This window comes from Phyllostomus discolor, chromosome 5, assembly GCF_004126475.2.
Source record: "Phyllostomus discolor isolate MPI-MPIP mPhyDis1 chromosome 5, mPhyDis1.pri.v3, whole genome shotgun sequence".
NCBI lineage: Eukaryota > Metazoa > Chordata > Mammalia > Chiroptera > Phyllostomidae > Phyllostomus > Phyllostomus discolor.
In genome coordinates, this window is record NC_040907.2 from 89,029,798 (window position 1) to 89,051,328 (window position 21,531).

General features: G+C 35.3%; 1 protein-coding gene across 1 annotated transcript in view; it reads left to right on the plus strand.

Moving 5' to 3' along the window:
- The window catches only part of RIOK1 (RIO kinase 1), a 33,339-nt gene extending 12,008 nt beyond the window's left edge, over window positions 1-21,331 (plus strand). Inside the window, exons 3-17 of the mRNA XM_028513273.2 lie at window positions 2,317-2,407; window positions 3,298-3,367; window positions 4,537-4,579; window positions 7,728-7,820; window positions 8,772-8,884; window positions 8,988-9,068; window positions 10,012-10,098; window positions 10,758-10,895; window positions 11,142-11,245; window positions 11,463-11,569; window positions 14,600-14,665; window positions 15,697-15,816; window positions 16,603-16,656; window positions 18,029-18,178; window positions 19,680-21,331. Coding sequence (XP_028369074.1) covers window positions 2,317-2,407; window positions 3,298-3,367; window positions 4,537-4,579; window positions 7,728-7,820; window positions 8,772-8,884; window positions 8,988-9,068; window positions 10,012-10,098; window positions 10,758-10,895; window positions 11,142-11,245; window positions 11,463-11,569; window positions 14,600-14,665; window positions 15,697-15,816; window positions 16,603-16,656; window positions 18,029-18,178; window positions 19,680-19,790 — 1,428 coding nt within the window. The 3' untranslated portion in view covers window positions 19,791-21,331. The remainder of the gene's footprint in view (window positions 1-2,316; window positions 2,408-3,297; window positions 3,368-4,536; window positions 4,580-7,727; window positions 7,821-8,771; window positions 8,885-8,987; window positions 9,069-10,011; window positions 10,099-10,757; window positions 10,896-11,141; window positions 11,246-11,462; window positions 11,570-14,599; window positions 14,666-15,696; window positions 15,817-16,602; window positions 16,657-18,028; window positions 18,179-19,679) is intronic.
- The last annotated feature ends 200 nt before the right edge of the window (window positions 21,332-21,531 follow it).

Sequence of the window (21,531 nt, forward strand, 5' to 3'; positions counted from 1 at the left end):
CTCAACTAACTGAGCCACACAGCTCAGGGCCCATGTTCTTTTTATAAAGGACTTTTTCTGGTTCTAGAATTAAGTAACTGAAAGGTTATATTGCTCTGTAGCCCCAGCCTTTATTGATTTTTATTGTTCATTCTTTCCATATTTCTAGTAATATCACAGATATGGATTCCTTCCATAATGTGTAAGTTTAAAAAGAGTTATGTAAGTTGTCATAAAATAATGAGCTTAAAAATCTCATCAAGAAAGAACATGAATAGTCAGTTTTCTACCAATGTAGAATAGGTTCAATTTCATTAATAATTGAAGAAATGCAGATTATTGCCCTGGCTGGCGTAGCTCAGTGGATTGAGTGCGGGCTGTGAACCAAAGTGTCGCAGGTTTGATTCCTAGTCAGGGTACATGCCTAGGTTGCAGGCCATGACCCCCAGCAACCGCACATTGATGTTTCTCTCTCTCTCTTTTTCTCCCTCCCTTCCCTCTCTAAAAATAAATAATAATAAATAAAATCTTTTTTTAAAAAAAGCTTTCTTTTTAAAAAACTGAAAATGTCATTTTCTTTTTTCTCTCTTTAGAAAAAAAAGAAATGCAGATTAAATAGGTAGAGATGCTTTTTTTTTTTTTCTTAACCTATAAGGCTGACAGAGACACTATATATATAACTGATGGTCTAATAAATAGGTACAAGTATTTGGAAGATAAGCTGGTATCGATAAAAGGTTATAAAATAACTACTCAGCAATTCTTCTAGGAGTGTACTAAAATTTAGCTACAAAGTGATCCTCCAGTATTGTTTCTAGTAAAGGAACCTTGAAAACAGCCTTGCCCTGGCCAGGTGGCTCAGTTGGTTTGAGTGTTGTCTGGTACGCCAAAAAAGGTTGCAGGTTTGAATCCTAGTCAGGGCACATACCTAGGTTGTGGGTTTGACCCCTTGGTTAAGGTGTGTGCAGGAGGCAACCAATTGATGTTTGTCTCTCATATCAATGTTTCTCTCTCTCCCTTTCTTTCTCTCTGTCTCTGTATCTCTGTATCTTTGTATCCCCCTTCCTTTCTCTCTAAAATCAATTGAAACATATCCTTGGGTGAGGATTAAAAAAAGAAAGAGAAAAAAATAAACCAACCTTGATTAAGTTTGCTACAGGGCTGGTTCACAGAATGGGATATTATGCAGCCAGAAAATGTTACAACGGACGACTATATTAATGATGTGGAAATATGTTTGTGATCTACCATCTTCGGCCATGTTCAGAGCACAACCTACCAAACTATGTAGAGCCTGCTTCTCAGACTGGGAGTGCCAAGTGTTAGGAATTTACCGAGCCATGGGATTAATATAGTGCATCTTATTGGAGCATAAAGGTTCCCAAAAAGATAGGGAGGGAGGAAAATAAAAAATATTTCTTTCAAAATTAAAACAAGTGTTGTGAACAAGAATGCATGAATTTTTAAAATAACTAAAGAAATTTCACACTTGTAGTTTTGTTTTAGTAACTCCTTCATTGATGTATAGGTGAGACATTTAGCAATTTCAACAGTGTAATTTCTTTTAGTAAAAAAACTATATGTACTTAAATGTTAACTGCTATCTTTGGGTACTGGGATTGTAGGTGATTAAAAATTTATCTGTGTTTGGTACCATGAAATTTATTATTTTAATTTAAAATTTATCTTAAAACTTTAATGGAAAAATTTTAAGTTTTATGCAAATAAGAAACAAGTCAGCCTCCAAATTCCAGGCTTTGATAACAGGATTGAATCAGTAATTATTATAGGTCCTTTTTATGTATATTCTCTTCTGTTGTTTGTGTTCTGGATATCACCTCCTCTTTTTCTCTTTTTGCCATTATTGAAGTTTGTACATTGCACCAATGTAAGTGTTAAACCTCATTCTCAGTCTTTTCGTGAGATATGAAGCCCAGAATGAAATTCTTAGAACCAGCTGGTTATTGGTCCTGGCTCGTTACTATTTATTTTGGGCACAAAGGAACATATTCAAGTTTTAGATTTATAAGCCAGTCAAATTAGAAAAATGCATTAAATTTTTTTCTAATAATGAGGAATATGTTGTAAAAAGGTTTTGACAAAACCACCCAGATTATGCAATCCCTTTGTTTTAGCCAGTAACTTTCACCTTGTATTTCAAATGCCTTTTAAAAACATTTGAGCCAATTTGATTGATTTTTACCTTTCCTTAGGGTACACCTCTAAGTATTAATGCTTTAATAGTTAACAATGAACCAAGGGAAAAAACATGTGATGATAAACCTTAGGTTTCTATGTATAACTAGTGCCTTAAATTCTGGAACTCCTTTCTTCTAGGCAAATCGACAGCCTTCCAGCTATAATTCAGCCAAAATGTCTACTCCAGCAGACAAGGTCTTACGGAAATATGAGAATAAAATTAATCTAGGTGAGTTTGTAAAATACATTTCGTCACTAGCGCATGAGAAAATTCTTTAGAAATACATGAAGTGTTATAAAATTTTATTGGATCAAGAAATTAGTATATTCTGTGTTACTGACTGAATAATGCTTAGAGAAAATAAATGCTTAGTAATTTAAAAACATTGCTTCAAGGAAAAGACATGAGCTTATGCTTTCTCAGTTCTGTTTTCTTGCCTGTTGTACAAATACAGAGTAACAGATACCTTCAAGTTATTGTCTGTTTTGTATTAGGTTTTATAGTTGGATTATATAATAGTGGGATGTTGAAAATACCAGAACATTGAATATAATTAGATGTTGTTTACCAGGGACATTTTATGTAGGCATTAATCATTTAGTGAGCTGCTGAATGTAAGGAATCAGAATATTTTGAGCTACCACCTCTTGAAAAATGCATGGTCATTTTTCTCTTGTAGACATTGACTTGTTAGTAACATAGCACAGCGTCTCATAACCTGTCATTGCCTATCATGGACCTATACTTTGAAATGAAACTTCAGTTTTTAGAATTAAACTTGGAATCCAGGCATTTGCATTATCTGTATTAGCTGTGCAAAAAATATGAGTGTCTGAAATTCAGCAGATGCAGATACAGTATTTTTTAGGAGTTTCTGTATCTAGATTTCTATGGCTCACAAATTACAGCTGTAGTGATGAAAGTGACACTTGTTACTAAGGAAACACAACTTAGTGCTTACCTTTAAAAACATGAAAAAATTTTTCATTACAAAAATATATTCTATGTATAATAAAATATTCAGACAATAGAGAAGAGGGGAGAAGTATCCTATTCAGAAAGACTATTGATGTCTTTCTGTTCTACATGTTTACATTGTGGATTTTTTTTATTTTTAGATAAACTAAATGTTACTGATTCTGTCATAAATAAAGTCACTGAAAAGTCTAGACAAAAGGAAGCAGACATGTAAGTAATATTTTAACTATTAAGACATGGTTGATAGGGACTAATTCTAGACAAAGTAAGTGTTCATAATTCTTTTGCCAAGGATTTTTTTTTTGTATACTTAAACTTTTTTGTGTGTACTTAAATGAGGGTATCTTATGCCTTTATAAGTTGAAAATATTAGAGTCTTCTTTAGAAATACATGGTAAAACTGTACTATTATGAAATTTATAAATGTGCTCTTAGGATAACAATGTACATTTCTGTTTAAATGTTAAACTTCTAAAAGGTTAAAATCTTAGCATAAAAATGCTTTCTTTTTATGATTTATTAAAAGTTGTTCCCTTCCATTATTTTTTTAAATCAAGATAAGATTTAAAACAGAATACTACTATAACAAAACAGATTGCATTTACACTTCTGTTCTCAAAACCAGTTGTGTAAAATCTGCCTAATTTCTATATGCTGTTAACTCTGAGGCATTAACAATATATTATAGAGAGTGACACTAAAATCATACAATTAGTAATGTTAGAACTGAACTTAAAAACTATTTTTTTCTGACTGAAAACCAATTTTTTTCTGGTTTATTATGGTACACAAGAATAATAGCTTTTTGAGAAACACCATGGTCATTTGTTATTTCATTGATGTGTCTGAATCTTTGTGTTTGAATCTTTATTAGCTGAGGTTAGTGTACTAATTCAGTCCTTTAGTGTGTGACCTGAAGCTAATCAGATTTGCATTTTAATACAGAACTCAGTAACTGTCTTCAAATGATGTCTTGACTTATGTCTGAAAAAAAGCACTCTAAAAAGAAAGCCTCATGTGTTGACTTTAATTCTCTAGTAATAGAATCATTAAAGATTTGAAGGACACTATAGACTTAATCTTTTCTTTTCTATAGCATAGTTCACGTTACCTCACCTGTTCTTTTTATTTAATGCTTCTAAAATATGAATAGGATTTTTTTCATTGCAGATGTGCTCCTTTTGCCCTTGGGAACTGCACTCTTATTAAGGGGAAATGAGGGAGTTTCACTGAATGTTGAAACTACAAGATCCTGAAATCTGTTTCTAAGGAAACTACTTACTAAGGAATTTATGGAATAATGTACCTGTAGAAACTTTTTATTTTGGCTTCTCTGGCTGAATTTTGAATGTTACCTATACTGTTTTGTTTTTGGTTAGGTATCGCATCAAAGATAAGGCAGACAGAGCAACTGTAGAACAGGTACAATGTAAATATTACAAATTCTTATTTTAAAGCAGCATTTCTGTTCTCTCTTTGAATTGTAGCTTGCTTTTATCCATCTTGTTTAATTCTAATGTTACCTAAAATTAGTCTTATATAAAATTATTCCTTATAGTTTTGGGTTTAGAGATCTACATTTTGCTTTATTTATAATAGAACTATTAGCAGACAAAGTGAAGTCATGCCTCACTCTGGCCCCGTGAAGCCACCATGCAGTGCTTTCATCTTTGGGGAAGCAGGAGTGACTATCTAACTAGATATCTTTTGTCTAAACAAGGTCTGCAGGAATTTTGTGAACTTTCTTAGAAGATAGGTCAGGTATCGTCCACCAAGTAGGTGGGTGGTAGTGTGTGAGAGAGAGAGAGACACAAGTAGTGCCTTAAAATTTTCAGTTAGAAATCCTTTACTTGGTTTAGAGATCACCGGGGTATGCTTGTTTGGTTCTTTCTATTCAAGAATGGGGAAAAGTTGGTCCTTAGTGTTCCCACATGCAGTGTGTTGAGATTGGGTGTTAGCATAGACCCAGATTTTTTATGGGAACAAAGAGATAAATAAAAAGGGTCAGAACATTGCTACTGCAACCTATCACCCACTTTTCACCACACACATATGCACATTTTGGGATAGTGGCCTCTCTGGTTTAAAACATAAGCATCCCTTCTGTTACTTACCTCAATCCCCAAAGGAGTAACACCCAACTTGTGCTCTAGAACCATTTGTGTAACTGGAGAATTTCACATTCGGTCCAGCAGGAACAGGTCTTGGATCTGTGTCTTCATTGTCCTCTAATTTATTTATTTTGTGTGATTTTTGTGTGTGTGTGATTGAAAACAAAGTATGGTCCAGCTCAGAGAGATGAGGCAGCTTTAACTTTCAAAGACTTTAAAATAACTCAGGCAGAAAACACCTTCTTTTTCTCTTTTGAAATTAATTTTTAATGACAGTATGTATTTTGACTCTTACAAAACACATATTTGTAAGTTTATTATCTTATATTTCTCTTTCCCTGTTTTGTTTTTAAACTGTTTTCCTATGCCCTTTCTATTCCCCTAACTTGGCTACCTACTAGTTTTGCAGAAGCCCGGGTCTCTGTAGATTTCTATGCTCAACCAGCTTACACTCCTGCTGTTTACCTGTGCAGTAGAGAGGAAATGTTAGTGATTGCCTGTTCACTCACTTTCATTATGTTCCAGTGTGCCACTATTTGTAGTTTGGGTTTTAGTCTTGCAAAGGTTATTTTGTTTGTATAAGCCTTAGGTTTCTGGCATGACCACAGCCACCTCGTTGAAGGATAGACCCTAGAGTAGTGATTTTCAATCTTTTTCATCTCATGGCACACATAAACTAGTAACTAAAATTCTACAGAACACCGAAACATATGCAAGGTTGGGCAAAAGTACATTTACAGTTGTTTGTATGAAAAAAGACATTCAGGTTATGATTATTACAATAGGTTTATTAACACAAGAGTGTCACAATGCACCCTGACTGGTGTGGCTCAGTTGGTTGGGCATCATCCCACAAAGCAAAAGGTGGTTAAGTCGATTCTCGGTCGGGGCGCTTACTCCGGTTGTGGGTTCAGTCCTCATTAGGGCTATGACAAGCAACTGGTCAACATTTCTCACCTTCTCTTTCTACCTCCCATCCCTTCTCTCTAAAATTAAATTTAAAAAAGTGACAGTGCAACTGTAAACGTACTGTTACCCACCCCTGTGTTATATTTTTTGCCAGTCTGCCAACATAGGTATAATTTTGATTCATTCAAACTGGGCAGCTATTGTGTCGGCTGTTGTCATTTTTTTGTTTGACAGTCTTAACAGAAGGAGGTCAGTGCCCCTGACTATGTTGTACTCAGGTATTGCATTTTTAAAAAATGCTAGCGGCACACCAGTTGAAAAATCGCTATTCTCGTATAGTTAGATTTGGCCATTTGACACTGGCTCACTTAATGGGGCTGGAGGGGCCTCCTGAGCCATGAAGAGCTTATGCAGGTGTCCCTCGAAATTGCATGTAAATATGTGGCTGCTTCATCTTCAGACATGGACAGGGGCAGACTTTAATTCATTGCCTTGTGTTTGTTAAAGAAGACTTTGGGTTTTTTTTTTTTTACTCAAAGCTGACTGCTCTGACTTTGAAGGAGACCCTTCCCCGGATTACTCATCTATAGTAAGGGGCCATAAACTCTTTTAAAGAGCTAAAGAATAAATACATTAAGCATTGTGGCTGACAATTTTTAATTTTTTTAAGAAACTACTTTTTTTTTTAAATAAAAAATTTTATTTATGTATTTATTTACTAATTTTTAGAAGGGGGAAGAGAGGGAGAGAAACATCGATGTGAGAGGAAAACATCCATTGGTTGCCTCTCATACATGCCCTGACTGGAACCGAACCTACAACCCAGGCATGTGCCCAGACTGGGGGTCAAGCTGTGACACTGCCCAAGCAACTCAGCCACATTAATCAGGGCACCATTTTTTTTTAACAACTATTTTAAAATGTAAAAAAACATCTTTAGTTTTCAGGCTGTAGAAATACAAGCCACAGCCTGGAGATGACTCATGAGCTGTAGGGTGCTGACCCCTCGTTCAAAGAGAATGACCATTGAGCACTTGAAATGTGGCTGATACAAACTGAGACATGCTATAGATGTAAATACACACCATATCTTTAAGACAGGGTGAAAAACAGAATGTTAAATCTCTCACTAATAACTTTTTTACATCAATTACATATTAAAAAGATGGTACTTTAGATATATTGGAATAAACACATCTGAATGTGTTATCTTTTACATCTTAATGTGACTAGAAAAGGTAAAATTGCTTACGTAGTTTACATTATATTTCTATTAGCAAATGCTGGTCTAGAGTCAATTACTGCCTCCTTTGGACTTGGTAGCCTTTGATTTCTTTGACTGAATTAACTTGTTGGTTTATTGTCTCTCTGGTTCCTTTGGCCCTCACCTCCTATTCTCTCTACTAAAAATTAGATTAAATAAAACACCATAATAGCAACCCTTATTTAGCCAGCCAGGATTTCATGGTACAGTTAAGCTCTTCAGTGTATTAACTGTCAGATTCTTCAATATCTTTCTGAACTTTCTATTTTTTTGTATCTCTTTTTAGGTGTTGGATCCCAGAACACGAATGATATTATTCAAGATGTTGACTAGAGGAGTGATATCAGAGATAAATGGCTGCATTAGCACAGGAAAAGAAGTGAGCTTTTCTTTGGATGCCTGAGTGTTTTCATGTTCTTATTTCAGATAAGAAATGAAACTAAGGCACTTAGAAATAAAATGTGCCTTTAAAAGGAAAAACTATATATAAGCCAGGATAGTCTAATCAGTATTTAAAAATGGCTTTATCAATATTTATAGCTAGGTAGGAAGTTGTGCACATAATTGTGCCTTTTCACTGCTGTTACTTTACCACATTGTTAAGTCCAACTAGTGCTCAGCAGTACTAATGGTCGGTTTACTACAGGCCTGAGTCCTAATCAGAGAGTTAATAAAAGGGGTGGGGCTTATGGCCTAGTTCCTATGAGTCAGCTATTATCTCTCATTTTTTAATATATGGATATGTAGAAAGACAAACATGGTGTTTTTAAATTAGTCATTTTTTAAAGATTTTATTTATTTTTAGAGAGAGGGGAAGGGAGAGAGAAAGAGAGGGAGAGAAATGTCAGTGTTTGGTTGCCTCTCACATGCCCCCTATTGGGAACCCAGCCTGCAACCCCGGCATGTGCCCTAACTGGGTATCGAACAGGTGATCCTTTGTTTTGCAGGCCGGCTCTTAATCCACTGAGCCACACAAGCCAGGGCTAAATTAGCAACTAATTCTATGGGAAGCAGTTCTCAGTAAAATTCAATTTATAAATCATGAGATATAAGGATGTCTTCAGATATTTTTTACATGCCTGAGATATAAAAATGTTTGAAACCACTTCTCACGTGTATTTAAGTTGGATTTTACTATGTATGTAATTTGGAGCTATATTTATTGTACTTTTTAATTAACGTATTCAAAAGATGACAGTGTTCTTTATGCATATTATTGCAGTTCACTTTTTTAACTTTTGGGGATAGAATCAAATAAATTGAAAAAGTAAAATACTGTTTGTACTTATTTAACACAAACTTAATTTTCTTTGGTTTTGACTTAAAATAGGCTAATGTATACCATGCTAGCACAACAAATGGAGAGAGCAGAGCAATTAAAATTTATAAAACTTCTATTTTGGTGTTCAAAGATCGGGATAAGTATGTAAGCGGGGAATTCAGGTGAGCTCAGATGTATTTTTTCCAATTGGCTTAATTTCTGAATCCTAAAAAAAAAAAAACTAGAATAGAATGATTCAAATAACAAATATTTTTCTTGTTCAAGGTTTCGTCATGGCTATTGTAAAGGAAACCCCAGAAAAATGGTGAAAACTTGGGCAGAAAAAGAAATGAGGAACTTGATTAGGTGACTTTCTGGGGGTGTGTCTGTGCTGTCTGTGCTTTGGGCATTGGCCTCAGCTCTTTCCTGCTGGCAGATCCTAGGGCATTCTGTCCAAAGATAGGGATACAGTGGTGCTAAGTTCTATTAGATCTGCTGAGGTAAGCTGAAACACACTTCTGGACAAGGAGGAGCTACCTTACCTTGTCTGTTTTAAGAACTCATTTATACAGCAAGGCGGGATCATTAAAAGATCCTTAGAAGCCATGTAAAAACTTTCAGAATTTTTACTGAGGATAATAAAGAGCTGTTATAGGATTTTAAACAGTGAAGTGACTTACTCAGGTGGAAAGAATGGTGCATCATTCTTAAATAGGTATTAGAGTTTAGAAAGTTTTGTTAGGTTCAAAACTCTTTATCAGTTTCCTTTTCTTCTTCCAGTCCAGTTTTACACATTTCTATATTCTTTGAACTGACACCTAATATGCTGTACATAGGTGACACACTGGCTCTTTTAGTATTAAGCAGATACTAATGCTTGTCTTGAAAGCCCTTCTGAAATCTGCATGTACTTAGTTAGCTATTAGGTATGAGTCCAGCTAATCATTGTTTTTGCTAATTGTTGTTCAGGCTGATCAACTCAAAAGATCATTGCAGACGTAGTCACTGTATTTTGTCAATTCTAAGACACATTTTTTCACAGTTCAACATCTCTGGAATTGGATAGAGTATTACAGGCCTTGGGATGTTGTGATTGAATCGCCACTGTTTTGTTGTTCTTGGTGGTGTGTGATGGTGTGACTTTAAATCTCTAATGTCTTAATAGTTTTTGAAATACGATAGTACAGTTGAGGGGCTCTGGTGCCATTTTCTAACAGCAGTATTAATCTTGTGTAGTGCAGCTATTGTAATTTGTTTTAGATGGTGTTTTGACTTTTCATTTGTCCTTTTGTCTGTTTTAATATCACAGGCTAAACACAGCTGGGATCCCATGCCCCGAACCTATCTTGCTAAGAAGTCATGTTCTTGTCATGGGTTTTATTGGTAAAGATGACATGTGAGTATGTAGAAGGCCTAATAGTTACATGCTCAGAATTATATTTCTAAGTGCTTTGAATTACCCAATATATGAGTATTTTCTATTTAAATAGCTTGTTTTATTTTGGAACATTTTTTATGACTCTTTCCCAGTGTATTAATGCATAGAGTTATTAATTTATTTTACCACTCTGGCTAATGTGGCTCAGTTGTTTGGGCATTGTCCCGCAAAACGAATGGTCGCAGGTACAATTCCCAGTCAGAGTGCATGCCTGGGTTGCAGGCTGGGTTCCTGTTGGCATGCATTCAAGAGGCAGCTGATCAGTGTATCTCACATTGATGTTTCTCTTCCTCTCTTTCTCCCTCCTTTCCCTTCACTCTAAGAATATGTAAATAAAATATTTAAAAAATTTATTCTGTCTTTTTAAGTCTCAAATGCTTCAGAATAACAAGGTACAGTGTTTTTTTGGGTTTTTTTGTTTGTTTGTTTGTTTTGAGGAATATTTTGTACAGTAAGCTGGGGAAGCACCTGTTGCTTGACAGAATGGTACATCTATAGTGAGCCAGGTTGTTCAGTGATGAGTTGTAGAAGAGAAGTACTTGTAACAAATGCAGTGTAAAGCAAGAAAACTTGTCTTGGTCACTTTATCTTCATTGTTCATTTTATTCTTATTAAAGGCCAGCACCACTCCTGAAAAACATCCAGTTATCAGAATCCAAGGCTCGGGAGTTGTACCTGCAGGTCATCCAATACATGAGGATAATGTATCAAGATGCCAGACTTGTCCATGCAGATCTCAGTGAATTTAACATGTTGTGAGTGTGTTTTGTCCCTTAGGAACCTCCCATAAGTCATTTCATGTCCTTTAAAAACATAAACAAAACCCCAATCCAAGATGCCATGCCAAATTCAAAAGTATTAAAGTTGGCTTCCACATGGTCAGTATAGGGTGTGTTTCCTGCCTTGGGTGACCTTAGTCATTAAAGTGAGCCCTCACGTTACCATAGGGGAATGTGCATCTTGCTGATGTCTCTCACAGTCCCTGCCTGTCTGGCCCACAGGTACAGTGGTGGGGGTGTGTACATCATTGATGTTTCTCAGTCTGTGGAGCATGACCACCCACATGCCTTGGAGTTCTTGAGAAAAGATTGTGCTAATGTCAATGGTGAGTGGAAATTTTAATTTTTTACCAGCTTGTGTGTGTTAGTTCTGTACTCTGTTAAGCTGGTGATATAAAATGTTGGGACTAAGTCGTTCAATGCATGATACTTACACCATTAGCTGTCAGATGGTATATTTTCATTTTTTTGTTTCTCTGTAAAGTTGTTGGAATAATAACCTTTTCTCTAGTAAAGCTGTCCCAAATATTTTCCTCCTGACAGACTTCTTTCTGAAGCACAACGTTGCTGTGATGACTGTGCGGGAACTCTTTGAATTTGTCACAGACCCATCAATTACGCAGGAGAACATGGATGCTTATCTCTCAAAGGTGAGATGGGGCAAGGAAGGAAAAACAAAACAAAACAAAACAAAATCCCAAAATAGCAGTAGTAATTGGCCTTTATGTGGCTCTTCTGAGGACTCAAATTGCTCAGCACAATTTTTGTTTATTTGACAGCTTCCTGAGATCTTTTCCTTCTGATTTCACAGCTGGGGAATCAAAAGTATAGTAAAATGCCAATGGTAAAGCCAGATTTTAATTGTTAGGCAAGATTACATAGACTGTCAAAGTTGTAAACATTTAATAAGAAACCTGTTGTTAGCTTTTGATCATTAATTCCTTTCTCTTGTTTCTCAAAAGCCTTTCTGAATCACAATTCTTAAAAATGTGGTAAAATACACAAAGTATAAAATTTACCATTTTAACCATTTAAGTGTACAGTTCAGTGGCATTAAGTATGTTCACATTGTTGTGCAACCATCACCATGATTAATCCACAAAACTTTTATATCTTGTGAAACGAGCTGCTTCATAAGGTAAACACTAACTCCCCATTTCTCCCTCCTCCCAGCTCATTCTCCCTTTGGTCTATAATGGTGACTACTCACATAAGTGGAATCATACACCATTAGTTTTTTTTAGCTGACTTATTTCACTTGGCATAATGTCCTCAAAGTTCATTCATGATGTAGGATGTGTCAGAATTCTCTTCTTTTGAAAATGGAGTAGTATTTCTATTGTATGTGCATACCACATTTGTTTATCCATTCATCCATCTATGAACACTTTGGTTGCTTCCACCTTTTGGCTGTTGAATAATGCTGCTGTGCACATGGGTATGCACATATCTCTTCAAGACTCTGCTTTTAATTCTTTTGATGTAGACTCAAAAATGAAATTAATGGTCCAGTGTGGTTTCTTTAGTTGGAGCATTGTCCTGTGCACCAAAAGGTTGCAGGTTCAATTTCTGGTCAGGGCACACACCTAGGTTGTAGGTTCAGTCCCCAGTTGGGGCACATACAGGAGGTAGCCAGTTGATGTTTCTCTCTCACATTGATGCTTCTCTCTCTCTCTCTCTCTCTCCCCCACCCCTTCTCTCTCTCTCTGTCTTCCCCATCCAAAAAAATTGGTAAATGTGTCCTCAAGCCAGGATTTAAGGAAAAACAGTGGAATTAATTACTGGATCATATGGTAATTCTACTTTTAATTTTTTGAGTAACACCCATGCTGTTTTCCTTAGTGACTGCCCCATTTTACATATCCATCAACAATGTGCAAGGGTTTCAATTTTGTTTTATTTTTGTGGGGTTTTGGGTTTTCTTGAGTAGCTGTCCTGGTAAGTATGAGGTGGTATCACATAGTTTTGATGTGCATTTCTCAAATGATGTTCAGCGTCTTTTCATGTGCTTGTTGACCATTTATATATCTTCTTTGGAGACATGTCTAGTTAAGTTTTTTGCCCATTTTGTAATCAGTTTTTTTTTTTTTTTTTTAGTTAAAGGAGTTCTTTATATATTGTGAATATCATTAACACCATATGATTTACACATATTTTTCTCCCATTCCATATGCTGCCTTTTTACTCTGATTATTGCATCCTTTGAAGCACAAGGTTTTAATTTTGATATCCAGGTTTTCTGTTGTTCTTGTTACCTCTGAATTGTAGAATATTGAACACATGGCATGGCATAAATGCCCCTACACAAGTTTTCAACCTTTATCATATCTTTTCATATTTCTTTTCCTTGGAATGCCTTCCCATTTCTACCCTTGCTTATCTTTCTTCGTTGAATGAACTTTAAAGCTCAGTTCAGAAAGCTTTCTTGAGAAATCAGGCAGAAATAATTATTTCCAAAGGTTGTGCAGTCATCTTTCAGGATTCAAGGAGGACTGGTTTCAGGACCCTTCTAGAGGACACCAAAATCCAAGGATGTTCAATCTTTTATATAAAACGGTGTGGTATTTGTATATAACCTACACATAGCTGCCTGTATACTCTAAATCGTGTCTGGGTTACTTATAATTCCTAATAAAATGTAAATGGTATGTCAGTAGTTGTTACATTGTATTATTTAGGAAATAATGACAAGAAAAAGTTTGTACGTGTTCAATACAGATGTAGTCATCATAGGCCTAAATACAGTGTTCATGTCAGCAATGCAGTTAACACTCTTTTTGGATATTTTCAGTCCAGAATTGGTTGAATCTGGGGATACAGAACCATGGTTACAGATATATAGATATGGAGGGCCAGCTGCAATTTTTATGTTATGTAACCATTATACAAGTAGATAGAACGATTTTGTCACTCTTTACTAGACTATTGATATTAACTCTTAAAAGACAGGGATTTCATTCTTGTATTCCCTGTACCTAAGTAGTACCTGGCAATAGTAGGTAATTCCATATGTTAATTGAATGACTAAATATCACATAATTTTTGTTCCTTAACTCTAACACTAATTTTAGTATATGATCTTAAAACAAAAAGCCACCTAGTACTGTTCATTCTTTTTTCTGTATATTCTAAATACAGTAGAGAATAAATCTTCGGTTTTACAGTGTTATAAGCCAGAAGAATCCTGTAGAACCTTTGTCACATTTTAGTGTCAGTCATTGTTGAGATTGCTTTCTTTAGTGGTTTATGCTGCAGCAGCGTTAGGGCCATATACTCAAATTGGAGGATAATCTACTCTCTTTGATTCCCTTCATTGACTGCTCAAGAGTTAAGGAATGGTTCTTTTCATACTTCGGGTATGAATTATCCTTTAGTAAATATTCCTGCTAGTTGTTTAAAAATTAGTAAGAGTAGAATGCTTTTGAGAAAGAGGCTAAGGATTCCCTGAGGTTAGCTAAGTATGATTTATTCTGTTACTTTTGGGTCGATGGCAGTCTTTCTGGTGAGGGCTAACATGGAGAGCTAACCTGACTGCTGGAGTACAATAAGTCCTTTATTTTGTGAAGAGGTGATACCAAGAAGGATTAGAACAGATTTATACTTAAGTTGGGAAATGGATGTATATCTTACAGAGTTTGAATGTGAAGGAAAGTAATTGTTTTTGTTTTTGTTTTCTCAAGGCTATGGAAATAGCATCCCAAAGGACCAAGGAAGAAAGGTCCAGCCAAGATCATGTAGATGAAGAGGTAAGAGGTACCATCTATTCATAGCCTTAGGAAACACTTGTGCTTTGAGGTCTTTTTAAAAGTATTGTTAAGGTGCCCTGACTGGTGTGGTTCAGTTGGTTGGGTGTCATCCCACAAAGCAAAAGATTACCAGTTCACTTCCTGGGTCAGGGCACATGCCTAAGTTGCAGGTTTGGTCCCTGGTTGGAGCACATGTGACAGGCAACCAATCGATGTTTCTCTCTCACATCAGTGTTTCTCTTGCTGTCTTTCTCCCTCCTTCTCTCCCTAATAAATAAATATTTTAAAAAATATTAATAAGGCATGAACTTGCTTTTAATAGATAAGCAGTTTTTTAAATGATGGTATTTTATAGAGATGTAATATCTTACTTAGCAACATTATTCCACTCAGCAACCCATTAGCCCAAAAACATTTTAAAGAACCTACTAGAATATATGATTCAACAAGGAAAAGCCTGTTTCGACTTTCAAATGTAGATTTTTAAATTATTTAAATGTTGATTGCAGTAACATTGTAAATTTTCAATATTTATGTTTGTTAAAAATATTTTAATTTTGGGAATTAGTGTACTTTTTGTGAAGGTGATCTGCAGGTAGTCTTATTTTATTTTTTAAATTCTCACGGCTATTATTGTGCTGGATAATACAAGATACCCTGTATTTATCAGCAGTTCTGAACCTTTTTTCAGGGTAGCAGAGTGGGTGATACCCCTGTGTTAGAAGGTATTCCTTTGTAAGGCACAGCCAGGTAATTACATTCCTTTTTCTCCCACTCAGAAAAAAAATGTGTAATGCAAAGGAGGAGAGAGAAATGTTATTCTAAGGGTAACCTTACATCATAGTTTGTTATCATTGGTAACAAATTACTCTTGGCATAGCACACAGCACATGTAACACTGGCCTGTGCAGACAGTCTGGCTGGTGGATTCTTTTTTTTTTTTTTTTATGACTTGATAGGGGGTGAGGGTGCTGAGTGTAAGTAAGAAATATGTAACAGTTTCAGTTTTACTTTTCCCCTGTGTGTGTTAGGTGTTTAAACGAGCATATATTCCTAGAACCTTGAATGAAGTAAAAAATTACGAGAGGGATATGGATATAATGATGAAATTGAAGGAAGAGGACATGGCCATGAATGCCCAGCAGGACAATGTGAGTAACTTGGTTTATGTGGAGCCGCTGTCCCAGGCCTGCAGTAATGAATGCTGGCTTCTAATCTAGTGAGGTGGCTGATTCCTTTTGCGTTAACATGTCCTTTGTGCACATTGGATGTAAAAAGGGAATTCATTTGTATTTATGAAAGAAAATGACACATTTGAAGGAGCCTAAAACTACAGTTGTAGAAAAGGAAAATCTATACAAAAGTCTAGGATATAAATGAATATTATACTGGACCCATTAATACATATATTTCAGGGTCTGGAAATATTTTTTGTTAAAGGGCCATACAGTAAATATTTTAGGTTTTGCAGACCAAAAAGCAAAATTGAGGCTATTGTATAGATCATTATAAAAACAAAAGTTTTCTCCAAATGTTTATTGATGAAATCAAAAGCACTTTAATAATAATTAATTTACAGCTTTTCATGATACAGGTCTAATGAGGGGAGGATGGAGTTATTTTGGGGAGAATATTTTTCACTTCATTGAGATTCAAAGAGTTTTCCATCATTAAATTCATCGCAAATGTTCATCGGTAGAAACCATCAATTTGTCAGTGGTATTTGGCCTATAGGCTGGAATCTCCTGATACTGGACAAGATTAACACCCATGATATACTACTTTCTTTGTTACTGTGAGATAAGTCTTAGGCACCTTTTTATAATCCCACAAAATACTATTTAGCCCATAGTTTTCTTTCTTAATTAATACTGGAGTGTGTTATTTCACTGTCTAGTTTTATGTTAATTTTTGTTTTTTTCTTTGTGATTTACAAGATTCTGTACCAGACTGTTACAGGATTGAAGAAAGATTTGTCAGGCGTTCAGAAGGTATAAAGAATATTTGTTACTATTTATGTATATATGTGAAAACTCTTAAAGGATATAAAATTTAATGTAAAGTATTATTAGAATTAACAATGATATAGTTCTTAGAATATATACTTGCAAAGCCTATGACATTTTCAGAAATGCCCTTTTTGTGTTCATTCTTTTTAACCGCAAGACTGAAACACAGAAATTTATGGTTTATTTTTCATTTTCTGCCTGAATTGTTCTGTTGTTAAAGCTGAGGCATTGATCCTTTTTGTATCCTGGTCTTCATTTTTGAAGTTATTAATGATAACCATGTACTTCTTGATGGTTTTACAGCCAGCCTAAAAGTATGTATGAGGAGCAGTCTCAGGAGTTTAACAGTCTTATAATGCTGGATTCCTGTAGTGTTACATTCTTAAAACAATCTTGTTTTGTTTTACATTTTAGAATGGCAAGGATTAATTCTAGTTTAAGCAGTAATAAAGGCAGTTCTTATTTCTTTTAATGTTTTTAGTTAAAGGCTTAAATATGAAGGATCTCAGTTTGCTCTTTGAAAATTTACTTTGTTGTCTTTGCAAAGAATTGCCTTTTAAATGTTTGGTTCTTTTCTTAGAAAACCTCTTTTTAAAAAGTCCTTCCTACTGCTTTTAAAAACTAAGCTTCGGGAAAAAGGAAAAATTCTTTTGCTTAAATATCATCCTCCCTCTTGATCAAATTAACAATAATTGTTGCTTGAAATTTGATTCATAGGAAAACAGCTATAAAGTTATCCAAATAAGTATTTGTTACTTCTGTGTGTATTTCACAGTCGTCCCCGCATTGCAGTGTTTCATTCAACAGCAGGCCATATACATATGGCTGTGGTCCCTTAAGAGTAGAATGGAGTAAAATTCCTATCACCTAGTGGTGTAACAGCATCATAGTACTAACACATTACGTGTTTGTGGCAATGCTGGTGTAAATAGACCTGCGCTAATAGTCATATAAAAGTATAGCATGTGCAGTTACAGCAGTAGTTTTGTATGTTTGCACAATGACAAAATCACTAACAATGCATTTCTCAGAACCTGTCCCCATCATTATGCAGCCATGGCTATACTTCCAAATCCTAACTCAGCCTCCTTTTCTGGAGTAGAACAGTTTTGTTGCTCTGGGTCATCCAGTAAAGCCCCAGTGTCTTCATTTGAGTATGTTCTTGAGCCTTACTGGAATGGCTACTTCTAGGCTTCCTCCCTAATGTTGATTCTGCGGTTTTGATGTTTTAGTATAGACTTCTGCTTTTCAAAGTTTATTTGGAAGGCTAAAATCTGAATTGTGGCATTACCACTTTGAATAACAATAGATAACTAACTGGTTTGGAATAACATGGTTCTGAAATATTTTCAAGGTACCTGCACTCCTAGAAAATCAGGTTAAGGAAAAGAATTGTGATTCAGAAGATGCTGGAAGCTCTGAGTGTTCTGATGCAGCTTCTGAAGAGCAGGGAGACTATGTCTGCTCCAGGAAACCCACCACTGACCTTGAAGTTGATAAAAAGGTTAGCCAAGAATAAAAATTCCCTTGTTCACTACCATAGCATGTAGCCACTCTCATTTCCCTGTGTTCAAGTGTCTAGATTATGGTGGCTGAAAACATTATTGGTCAGTAAATACCTCTAACTATAGTCCTAAGCATGAACTTTGTTTTTGGTGGTAATATTATGTAGGGATTGAGCTCCCTAGATAATATTACCAAGGAGCTCCTAGATAATGGGAGCTCCTTGGGCACTGCCCTAGGAGAGGACACACTGAATTCAAGACATTGATTAAAAATGATTGTCATGTACTTGAAGTACAAATGATGTTGGAGTTGCCTCATGGTGAGATACTGAAGAGCCATTTCAGGGGGTATTTACAGCCCAGAGTTTCCAGATTTTAAAAGATACCTTTCTTCCACTCCTAGCTGTACAGAAGAGACACTAATGGTTGGATGATACATTATAGCTGTGTAACTACTACTCTACATTCTTATCTTAATCTTTTAAATTATAAAGTTGGGTCTTAAGACTTCTAAGCGACATACTCAACATGTTGTTACTACATTTTTCTCTCTTTGTCTACTGGAAATAAATTTTTTTTTCTCTTTCCAACTTTTATTTGTTAGAATATTAAACTTATGAAGTACCATATTTTTCAGACCATAAGATGCATCGAGGTTTTAGAGGAGGAAAATAGGGGGGAAAAATTGGAAGCAAAAAATTGGTAGAATATTTAATAACATAAAAAACATAGTATTTCACCAATGTAAATGTAAACAGACCTCAACAGCAGCATTAACAACCATTATTCCTCCCAGATGGGGGGTGGGTGTGTCTTATAGTCCAAAAAATACGGTAGTTATAAGCATTTAATAACGTCCTCATGGATATTTCTGTTTGGCTGTCTTCAAATTTCTCTTAGGATACCTTTAAGACAGTTTTATCCCAGTCCTGGCCAGGTCGCTCTGTTGGTTAGAGCATTGTCCCAATACACCAAGGTTGTAGGTTTACTCTCTAGTCAGGGCACATATGAGAATCAACCAGTGAGTGCATAAATAAGTGGAACAGCAAATCGATGTTACATTCTCTTGTACTCTCTCTTTCCCTCTTTCTTTCCCGCACCCTTTAAAATCAATAAATTTTAAAAAATATTTTTGAAAAGACAATTACATCCCAAATTGTACCACCAAACCATAATCATTTTTATTTTTTAACACTTTTTTATTCTTTTACATATATCTTTTTATTTAATTGTAGCAATGTACATAGTCCAAATGAATGGAGTTTTTTTTATAAGAAGAAAACCTCATCTTTTAAAATAGTGCTTCTTGCTGCTTTAAAATCTGCTGGACATCAGGAAAAAATGAAAATTTATTTTGTTTAAATACCATCGTTCTCTTGATTGAATTAATAGTGTTACTTGAGATTTGATCCATAGGAAAACAGATGTGAAGTTATCCAAATAAGTCTGTTTTTTACTTCTATTTGTATTTCACAGGTATTTTTTGTTTTTGTTTTACAGGAAAGAAAAAAGATGGTCAAGGAAGCCCAGAGAGAAAAAAGAAAAAACAAAATTCCTAAACATGTGAAGAAAAGAAAGGAGAAGACAGCCAAGACAAAAAAGGGCAAATAGATCAGAACTATATTATGTGCAGTACTTTGCCATCAGTTGCTTTTCTTGCCTGTATGTTAAGCTGCATCTATGAGATGAGATATTGATTTTAACTGGATGGTTATTATGACAGTGTCTGAAGACTGATTCAAGTGTTTTCATGCAGTTATGTAGAAGAGCTCTAGGCTCTGTTTTCTAGATCCAGTCACTGGCTCTGTCTGGTATTGACAGAGAATTTATTTAAGCTATTTTAATGAAGAACTTTGTACAATATTATTTTTATATATTTTTTCTCCTTCCGTATGTTTTCTGAAGCATCATAAATATTTAAATGTAATGAATGTCCACTACTTTTGTGTAAGTGTAAACACTTACACAAAAGTAAAAGCACTTTGGACAAATTCGCAGCAGCTGTTTTGCTTTGTTTGCACATGCTAAAGACCTATCTGAAACCATATAATTAAAACCATGGTATGTATAAAAGGAGCTTCATTTAAAGAGAGTTCATCTGGCTATTGATGTAATCATTAACTGCAACTTTGTTCTGCGTACATTGATGATCATTTGTAATGCACTTTTCATCTTTAATATTCTTTTTCGAGCTAGGACCTCCCAGTTTATAAGCTATTTCATGTTCACCTTTTTGGCATGTTCATTCATTCATCATATATTTGAGTATTGGAGGTGCTGATGATACAGCAGTAAATAAAGCACACAAAAATTGCTACCTTTGGGTAGTTTACATTTTAATAGACAACACTGAACAAAATAAGTAGAAACAATGTATCAGCAGGTGGGAGAGAAATATTGCAGAGAAGAGAGAACGCCTAGGGAGAAGTAAATTTGCCCTTTTAAAATAGGCCATACTGAGGCTATATTTGAACACACACTTGAGGATTAATCATGTGCATATCAGGAGAGAAGAGGATCCCAGGCGAAGCAAACAGCAAATGCAAAGGCCCTGAGGCAGAAGTATGCCTGCAACGTTCCAGAAAGGAGGCTGGAGCTTTATAACCAAGGGAGAAAATAGATGAAATCAGAAGATGTTAGGCTATTGGAGGGTTGTTAGCAGAGAGATAATACGATACAACTTCTGTTTTGAAAGATCACTATCACTGGCCTCTGGAGAATTAAGGAAATGATGGTGGGAGAAGAGTTGGGTATTAATTGTAGTAACCCATAGGAGAGATGATGATGATGACAACTTGCTCTAGGAAAGTAGCAAGGGACATGAAGAGAAGTGGTTGGACTCTAGGTAGAACACAAAAGGGGAATGAACTAGATGTGCTAGGAATATATGAGGAGTATGGAGAAAGAGTGAAGGATGATGTTAGGCATTATGACTAGCAACTGAGAGACTGCTGGAATTGCCACCTGCTGCGTTGGAAAGGAATGTGGGCAGAACAGGTTTGGGTGAAAGGGATTAAGGGTGAGATGGCAAAAGGGCACAAATATTGAAAAATCAGAATTTTATTTATTACCATGTACTTTACATTAGAAATGATTGCATTAGCCCTTGCATCAGAAACAATTTCCATAAACTTAGTTTCCTTTAAACTGAAGCTTGTGCCTGCTTGTTTGAGAGTTGACGGGTTATCAGGGGTTGGCAGGGAAGGTTTCAACTGAGCTTTTAAAATCTTAAGTCAAATTTATGTTCATAATATAATATCCTCCCCTCTTGGACTTTAAAAAAAGTTCAAAATATGGAATAGAATTTCAATGAAACAGTCACCCCAATGAAATACTCTAGTTAGTTAAAAAA